This window comes from Penaeus chinensis, chromosome 4, assembly GCF_019202785.1.
Source record: "Penaeus chinensis breed Huanghai No. 1 chromosome 4, ASM1920278v2, whole genome shotgun sequence".
Lineage (NCBI taxonomy): Eukaryota > Metazoa > Arthropoda > Malacostraca > Decapoda > Penaeidae > Penaeus > Penaeus chinensis.
Window position 1 is genome coordinate 1,331,766 of NC_061822.1, and position 10,000 is coordinate 1,341,765.

The window sequence follows — 10,000 nt, forward strand, 5'->3', positions numbered from 1 at the left end:
ACTTAATATCTTGTTTTGATAAGTCTACGGTTATGAGAGCCAGATTTTATTTATAGGACTCTGTAAATGCTAAGTTATCCCCCAGACTGTATGGATTTCTCCCAGGGCGTAGCAGTCAGCCCTGTTTTGCAGAGTACTTAACAAACTCAACCCAGACATGCAAACCGTATTTCTTGATCTTAAATCTGCTTTTGATATTGCAAACAGGGAAATTATCCTTGAGCAACTAGCTAGCTTTGGTATTCAGGGAAAACTGTTAACATGGATTCAAATGTATCTGTCGAATCGATCGGCTCAGGTTCTCTTCAGAGCCAGATTTTATTTATAGTACTCTGTATACGTGATACCATAATTACAATGGTTATAACATCATTATTGTCATCATCATTATCATTTGTATTATCATTATTGATATCATTATCATTAGCATCATTGTTATAATTAGTATCATAATTATCACAGTTATTATCATTATTGTTATCGTTATTATCATAATTGTTATAGTAGTTGTTATCATCATTGTTACTATTATTATTATTACTATTATTATTGTTACTATTTTTATTATCATTATTATAATTTTCATTATTATCACTATTACTGTTATTATCATTATTAATATTATTATTGGTATCATTACTATTATCATCATATATAGTATTATTATTACTATTGATATGATATTATTATTATAAATATTATTATTATCATTATTATTATTATAAGCAGCAGCAGTAGTAGTAGTATTTACTATCATTATTAGCTGCTTTATTATTATTACTATCGTTATTATTGTTTTATTATTATCATTGTTATTATAATTACTATTAATATCATTATATTTATACTTTATTATTATTATTATTATTATTTTTTATCATTATTATTATTATTATTATTAGTATTATTATTATCATTATCATTATTATTTTCACTATTATTATCGTTATATCGTTATGGTTACTATTATTATCATTATCGTTATTATCTTTATTATCATTGTCATTATTATCATTATCAATATTACTATTATAATTATAATTATCCTAATCTTTGGTATCATCATAACGTTACCATTACAATTGTTGTTATGATTATTATCACCGTTACTCTTATTATTTATCATCATTCAAATCATTCCAAGCCATTTAATCAAATGCTTGAGAAAGAAAAAAACACCATTTATTATATTCGTATACTTTTATTGAGACGTTTAAGGCAGACAAACAGGTACTTTTATGTGTTATTAGTTTTTTTTTGTGATTAAATGGGATTAACAACAAAACACAGACACCTTTAGGCTATATCTCACTCATTTTCCCTTATCGTATGGCAACACTGAGACGATTGAATTGTTTTAGTTACTCATATATTTGTTTATTGATTCATTTTGTTCTACATACAGCTAAATCATCCTTCGATAGATTGCACTGTGTGAGAAATTGTATTAAACATAGATAGAATGGTAAATATATATATAAAAGAGATTATTTATCAAGCACTGGATGGGATATATTTTTCGTTAATTCTTCATAAAACGTCTCTTTTCTTTTATTACCATTTTCTCGTTTTTGATCATTCGTATAAGCGGAAGGAATCGCGAAGGGAAGCTCTCTGAAGAATCATAAATAAACTCAAGACAGCGTAATACGGGTTCAGATTCCTTCTCTGTGGGATCATAGCCTTTATCATAAGTAAGAGAACATCGACTACTCACATAGGTTTTCATTCTATGATTCAGTCACTTCTTCATACCAAAATATAGACCTTTGTACATGTGTATATCATACGGCTGTGTTTTCGTGCTTTTCCTTTCGTAGTTTTTACTTTGTGGTCATTTCAGATATGTACAATTAAATTCATGTTACTTATCGTTAGATTAACACTCTTTATCACATTGCACGCTGCTCTGTCATCTCACTCGCAACGAACTCGCTTCCTATTCTTATCACGTTTTCCTTCTTTAAGAATTTAATATCAAATAAAACGGATAAATGAATCCTTTTTTACGCCTCTTCGGGACTAAGGCGATGAGCTAAAGGAACTTTGGTCGAGACACTGTCGCTCGTAACTGACCGGATGCCCTTCCTGACGCCAACGGAGATCGGGCTTGTGGGCTGAGCTGCACAGTTGCATTTTCACTATTAAATTTAATTTACCATTTAACATCTGTTTCACCGCATTCAGATCTCTAAATCACCCACACTATATTTACAAAACACTTATATATTTATTTATCGTTTATACACACACACAAATATATATATAGATATATCTCCTTTCTATAAGCGTTATAAATCCCAAACTTTCAACGTACGAACGGATTCGGACAATTCGTTCATGTTGGCTTCCTCCTGGGCTTCCGTGACGTCATTTCCGTTGTCTTCAGGGACCCCAACTTTGCTAAAGAACCGGGATTCTGACCCCATTTCTGGCCTTGTTCTTGCGACCTCGATCGTCCTCTCTTCTTTTCCTTCTTCCCTCTTCGTCTCTTCCTTCCTCTTCTCTTCTCTCTTCTCCGGTGGTTCATCATCTCCGTTGTCGTTCCTCTTCTCTCTCCTTTCCTCTTCCGTTCCGACGTCCCCCTCCGGCGCAAGGCTCTCCGAGGAGCTTAGGGACTCCTTAAATCTCACTGTAGGATCGCGTAATCCCTTAAATCCCCCCTCCTTAATCGCCCCCTCCTTCATTCCTTCCTTATTAAATCCTCCTTGATCCTGCTTCGAGGCGACGGACAGGCTCCAGCGGGGTCCGCGGGCGTGGGACAGGAGGCGGAAGGAGTGCGAGCGCCGGGGCGTGAGAGGCGGGTTGTGGGCGGCGGCGCAGGAGGAGAAGGAGGAGGAGGAGGAGGAGGAGCAGTCGTCATGAGAGGGAGACATCTGGATGGTGACGGCGCTGACAACGCGTCTCTCATGCGCTGACATCGGGTCGGAGAAGGTTCCTGACAGCAGCTTGTGGACGGATGCCTGGGGAAGGAGAAGGAAAAATAATAAAGAGAGAGAGAAATGATGAGGAAGAAAAAAGAATATAAAGGAAAGGAGTGTTTCTACACGCATATCACTCTCTCGGCGCGACGGACGTCTTCGCGCTGACGTGGAAAGCGTTTTCTTATCATGTGCGGGAAAGGGAAATGCTGGGCTGCGGTGGAGTCCTTTCATGGGCAAACATGCAGGCGCGCACACACACACACACACAAATCAATCTATCCATATGTCTATCTGTCTGTCTATCTATCTCTCTATCTATTTATCTCTCTCTCACTCTCTCTCTCTCTCTCTATCTAGGTCTTCAAGATTGTGGTGAGGCCGCCTATGCCGTCTGTCATGGAGACGCTCCCACTGACAAAAAGACAAAGACGATGAGCCGGAAGTCGCTGAAATGAAAATGTCGCCTCTTCCGTTGCATTTTCGTTATTATTGGCGAGAATGGACAAAGTGAAAAAGGAATACATCCCAGAGACAATGCAGGTTTGGTGACAAGGCTAGGGAGGCGAGACAGAGGTGGTTCAGGCACGTCAAGAAAAGGGACGAGGAATGCGCGAGGAAGAGGAGCTCGAAATGGAACTGCCGGGGAGGAGGAGAGGAAGGCCAGCCGGGGAGACATGCGGGCGAGCGAGGACGAGCAGGAGGAGGAAGATTCGCTGTGACGACCATGGGGGGAGAACCCCAAAAAAGAAAACAGAAAGTAAAAATGAAAAGAAATATGTATATATACACATATATAATATATATACATATAATATATATATATATATATATATATATATATATATATGTAAATTTCAATTTCTCAAAAGCGGGAAGACTCCAAGTAACTTCAGCCTTGGCGAAGCTCTTAACTGGTATGCAATCGCAATATTTTGTCCCTTAATTAATTCATTAATAGTTGGGACTTCATAATCTCGAGAGCATCCGAGTGAAAATATTTTTCATTTGGTAGAGCCTGAATTAATTACCCGCGCCTTCTTATGAGGAAAATCTCTACCCTCTTTTACCTTTTTTGTTGGGGGGGAGGGGGGAGGGGAGAAAATGTAAGGACGTCAAAATCATAATCTACATATTATATAAGTTCAGTCAACTATTAGCTTCTTTATTCATAAAGGGATGCACATTGATTTCCATGATTAACCTGTTATATCAATCTATGTATGTTCATGCATTTAGCCTCATTCTCTTATACCTCTTTTACTGAATGGTGCAAGCATTGGTTATCACCTATACATACATACATGCATACATATATATGTGTGTGTGTATATGTGTGTGTGTGTGTGTGTGTGTGTGTGTGTGTGTGTGTGTGTGTGTGTGTGTGTGTGTGTGTGTGTATTTATTTTTATGTTTGGAATCGGACGTTAAGTGAGACTCGTCTGGTTGAGGCCAACACTAATTTATTTTACAAAGGAGAAAGTATGGAGTTTGTCATCCCGGCTGGCAGCAAGGCGCGCTCGAGAAACTGGCCGGGAAGTCAAGCAAAAGTTAAAAACACTATGTATATGTATATGTATATGTATACATAAACACACACACACACACACACATATATTTATACACACACACACACACACACACACACACACACAGATATATGTATGTATATATTTGAACACACGCACGCACACACGCACATATTTTTTTTCAACAGACATTTATTCCACTGCAGGACATTGGCCTCTCTCAATTAAGTATTGAGAGGTCATTTGACAGTCTCACCCTTGCCTGATTGGATGCCCTTCCCAATCAACCGCGGTTCAGTGCGCCAACGCTTATGCCATATTATTTATTGTATATGTATACATATATGCATATATATATATATGTATGTGTGTGTGTGTGTGTGTGTGTGTGTGTGTGTGTGTGTGTGTGTGTGTATGTGTGTGTGTGTGTGTGTGTGTGTGTGTGTGTGCATGTGCATAAAATCCTATTTTTTGCCAAAATTTCTGATTTGGTTTCGCGCCACAATTTTAGATCACTCTGCCGCTGTTTGTTCCGGAGTAATGCAATATATTTATCGCATTATGTGTAAAATCACTTTCCATTCGCGGCAGTAATGGCGCAGCGCACAAGCACTTACGTTCCACACTTACATGGCACACACATACACACACACGCACGCAAACACGCACGCACGCACACACACACACACACACACACACTCTATCTCGCGCTCTCTCTCTCTCTCTCTTTCTCTCTTTCTCTCTTTCTCTCTTTCTCTCTCTCTCTCTCTCTCTCTCTCTCTCTCTCTCTCTCTCTCTCACACACACACACACAATCTCACACACACACACACACACACACTCACACATACATATATTATAATTCACACACGTAATAAAAACATTCACTGGCACACATACACACACACATTAACCCTTCCTCACACAAATGACAAAACAAGCACTGCTCTTTCCCCGAAGGAACCCCCCCCCCTCCCCCCGCAAAGACAAGAACGACGACACACGAAGCACAAGAAGCACGACCCACCCTTCGCTGCGGCGTGCTCGGACCGCTTCCCGACGGCGGGTCGTGGCCGAAAGCAGCCGCCAGGTCGTCGCTGTGTCCCGCTTGCCCCTGCACGTCGGGAAGCACCACGGAAGTGAAGCCCAACTTCCGGTGCTTCAGGCTGTTCCTCGCTCTCCGGACGCTCAAGCTCTCCGGGTGAAGGGAGTTCGATCGGCGAGGGTGCGCTCTGAGGCCTCCCGAAGGCTGGGAGGGCACCGGGGGGGCGTCCAGGGGAGGGCCTTCCACTGCAGGAGGGGAAGGGGGGGGGGAGATGGTTGTTAGGCACTGAATTAATTGTTGGGATATTTTTGTGTTGCTGTGTTTAGGAATTATCTGAGGGGAATTACCTGGTCAGATTAATGATTTTTTTCTTTTTCCCTTCTTATCTTTATTATAATTTTTTTTTTATAATTATAAATGTTCTTTTCTCAAGAATTGCTTTATTGATATTTGTCATGAAGAAATGCCAAAAGAAATATTTCCTCTACTAAAATCGTTGTTTTGTGATGCATTATTTAACAAGAAATTTTGTTGCGCGTAAAAAAAGAGAGAAAAAATAAGAATTTTTTGTATTACTTTTCAAAGGATAAACGTTAATGCCTCTCAAAGCCTTGTTATAGTGATGATAATTAAGCCCCTAATCAGACGCCTTGTACAAGATTTATTACATCATAATTAAAAGTTTTTTTTTTCCAAAGAAGTTTCCCCTAAAAACGTGTACGCGAAAAAAAAAAAACGAAAATCTGCAAGCACACACAAAAAATAAAATTCTAGGCTGGCGGGAACAATTTTACAGACGTAACGAGTTGTTATAGCGTTGTGAGCTAATATGTTCATATATAAAGATTACTAACTAATCAATATTCATAAAGATAACTAATTAATTATATTAAAAATAATTAATCAATTATTATTCTTATAAATAGTCATCTTACTTAAATTATTCTCCTCATACACACACACGCGCACTTACTCACCTACACACATACACACACAGACGTACATACGCCTACTTGCATGCGCTCACAAGTACTCACACTTGCTTGCGCTTATTCAAACATATCAACATGCATTTATTTCCACGCATAACCTTTTCATTACCCTCCGTACTCTGGTCTTACGAAGTCCTTCCGTGTGAAAAGAATAGAGCAAGGGCTTTTTACTACTAATGAGTCATTCTTTATATGTTGTGATAAGCTGAGTAGGTTTACAAGTTGTCTGTGTTATAATAAGTGATCTTTATATACTGTGATAAAGGAAGAAGTTGTCTATATGTTATTACAAGTGATTTTTGTATGTTATAACAAGTGACCAAGGTTGTTTAAATGCTATAACGTGTAAATAAGTTAAAAGGCTGTTTTTCTGCTATAAGGAGTGAAGTTAACAGGCTGTTTGTATATAATAGCGAGTGAACAAGTTAACAGGCTGTTTGTATATAATAGCGAGTGAACAAGTTAACAGGCTGTTTGTCTGCTATAACGAGTGCACAAGTTAACAGGCTGTTTGTATATAATAGCGAGTGAACAAGTTAACAGGCTGTTTGTCTGCTATAACGAGTGCACAAGTTAACAGGCTGTTTGTATGTAATAACGAGTGATCAAGTTAACAGGCTGTTTGTCTGCTATAATGAGTGAACAAGTTAACAGGCTGTTTGTATGTAATAGCGAGTGAACAAGTTAACTGGCTGTTTGTATGTAATAGCGAGTGAACAAGTTAACAGGCTGTTTGTCTGCTATAACGAGTGCACAAGTTAACAGGCTGTTTGTATGTAATAACTAGTGAATAAATTAACAGGATATTTGTATTTAATAACGAGTGAACAAGTTAAAAAGGATGTCTGTATGTTATCACAAGTGAACAAGTTAACAAGTTAACAGGGTGCTTGCTTGCTATAACGAGAGAACAAGCTAACAGGTTCTCCTGTCTCTTTTTATCTCTCTTTCTACTTGCTCCATTCCCATCACTCCCTGCTTCCCGCCCCCTCTCTCTTTCTTACTCTCGCCCTCTCCCTTGCCTCTCAATTATGACTCCTCCTCCCTCTCCATCCCCCCCCCCCTCTCTCTCTAGCTCTCGCCTCAATTCTCATTCCCTCTCTCTTCATCCCTCTCCCTCTCTATCTCCTCACCTCTCTTTCCCTCTCTCTCTCTCTCCATCTCTCTCTTTCTCACTCTCTCCTCACTTCTCCTTTCCTCCACTCCCTCTTTCTCTCTCTCTCTCTCTTCACCCCCCCCCCCACCTCTCTCTCTCCTCTCCTCCCCCCCCCCCCCACCTCTCTCTCCTCACCTCTCCTTTCATCCACTCCCTCTTTCTCTCTCTCTCTCTCCTCACTCACCCCCACCTCTCTCTCACCTCCCCCCACCACCTCTCTCCACTCCTCACCCCCCCTACCTCTCTCTCTCCACTCCTCACCCCCCCCCACCTCTCTCTCTCTCCTCACCTCTCCTTTCATCCACTCCCTCTTTCTCTCTCTCTCCTCACTCACCCCCCCCCCCCCTCTCTCTCTCTCCTCACCTCTCCCATCCACGAGCTCAGGGTAGAGAGCGCAGCCTCCGACGGCCGCGTGCTGACTCCCTCGTATGCTCATCCTCTTCCCTCGGAAAGTGACCTGGAAAGAATATTTTGAGGGTTAATGGGTTATTATACTTTTGAGGGTTAAGGGCTTGTTATTATCTTAAGGGTTCATGATTTGTTGATCTGTCTTTATTTGTTTTTCTACTTCATAAAACATATTTGGGAGTACTGTTTTTTTTATTATTGTTGTTTATTTTTTAAAGTTTAATTGCATTTATTTCTATTTATTTATTATTTTGTCAGTTTGTTTCCCTGGTAAGATTATTCAGTTTGTATCAATGCATCTATTCATTTGTTTAATTTTCAGGGGGGCTGTTTATTGTTCATTACTTTTTATTCATCTGTTCATTTCCCAGACAAAAGGGGGCGTTGGCAATACCACGCGTCATATCTCTAGTTTCCTTGTATATCTCAATTTAAAAAAAAATATATAATAATAGAAGAAAAAGTAAAGGAGATTAGTCGACCCTATCTCTAAGATCCTCTTCCCCCTTAAAAAGGAGAAAAAGGGGGAAAAAGTGTTTTAAAAAAGAGGTAAAATAATCTATAGCTCTTCAAGGAATAAATAAAAAATTCAAGTCCAGGCCACTTTTTAAGGCGAGGTGAGGGTCGGTGTTCCAGGAGACAAGTAGGGGAGAAGAGGGTGAGGAATGAAAGAGAAGAGAAGGACGAGAGGAGAGGGAGAGGAGGGCGAGGAGTGAAAGGGAGAAGTGAGAGGGGAGAGAAGGACGAGAGGAAGGGGAGAGGAGGGTGAGAAGTGAGAGGGAGAAGTGAAAGGGGAGAGAGGGGTAAGAGGCAGGGTTAAAGAGAGGAGGAGTAAGTAGTGAGAGAGGGGAAAGAGAACAGGTGGTAAGGAAAAAGAAGACGAATGGCAAGCAATCAAGAAGAACCGAAGGATAATAAAACGGCAAAGACAGGTAACAAGTACAGATGAAAGGAAAGGAAACGTAGAAAGGGAGAAAGGGAGGAAAGGAAAGGAAAGGGGGAAAGGAGGAAGAAAGAAAGGGTGGAAGGGAGAGAGGGAGGAAGGGAGGCATAGAAAAGGGCGCATTCAAGGCACTCATCACACGAGAATATCCAAATATCGCCAGGGATCAGACGGAGAGCTCCCTGAAGGTGCTCTGGCCACGTTCTCGGTCTTCCACGCGCTCGCGCTCGGAAAAAAAAGTTTCACGCACACGCGCTCGGCTCGGTGTGTTGCCATCTGTGACATTTATCATTATTGATATTACTGGTGTTGTTGTTGTTATTGTTGTTATTATCGTTACTAGTATTGTTGTTATTTTTATCATTTATATTCTTATTCTTATTATTATAACTATTATCTCTATCATTATCATAATTATTATTGTGATTATCATTATCCCTAATTTCTTGCTGTTTCTGTTATAATTTTTTTCCATCAATATTATTATAAGTGTTATTGTTATTTAAATTAGCATTATCAACATCATCACCATCATCATCTTTTTCCCGTTCGTAACTCTTAATAAGAACAAAATATCACTCTAAAGAACAAAAAATCTTGAGGAGGGGGAAAAAAAACAAAACACAGGAGGAAATTCTTGGAGCAAAAATAAAGTTCTTGAGTTCTTGTTGACCTTTGGAGGGGGAGAAAACATTATATTTTTTTTCTGTGGCGTTCCCGGTGACCTGAGGAAGGTGATACGTTTTATTTATTTAACGTGTCATTTTTTCCGAGATTTATTCTTTATCAATTTTTATTTGGAAGTTTGATTTGTAATGTATATTATTAAGATTTTGAAGATTTTGAATTTTGGATTTGCGTTTTTTTTTTATCTCTCTTTTGTGAATCAAAATGTAGTAAAATATGTTTTAAACTTTGATTTCGACTGAAGACTAATTGATTTAGACCAATCAAATCATGTCTTTTGAAAGGGAATCCAAAATCTTGTACCTAACTTGGAGATACT

The 10,000-nt window shown here is 39.3% G+C and overlaps 1 protein-coding gene across 1 annotated transcript in view; it reads right to left on the reverse strand.

Moving 5' to 3' along the window:
- Positions 1 to 1,187: 1,187 nt before the first annotated feature.
- The window catches only part of LOC125025103, a 10,355-nt gene continuing 1,542 nt past the window's right edge, over positions 1,188 to 10,000 (reverse strand). The window contains exons 2-4 of the mRNA XM_047613016.1: positions 8,007 to 8,100; positions 5,478 to 5,740; positions 1,188 to 2,963 (exon numbers count right to left, since the gene is read on the reverse strand). Of these exons, the coding sequence (XP_047468972.1) occupies positions 2,292 to 2,963; positions 5,478 to 5,740; positions 8,007 to 8,079 (1,008 nt within the window). The 5' untranslated portion in view covers positions 8,080 to 8,100 and the 3' untranslated portion in view covers positions 1,188 to 2,291. The remainder of the gene's footprint in view (positions 2,964 to 5,477; positions 5,741 to 8,006; positions 8,101 to 10,000) is intronic.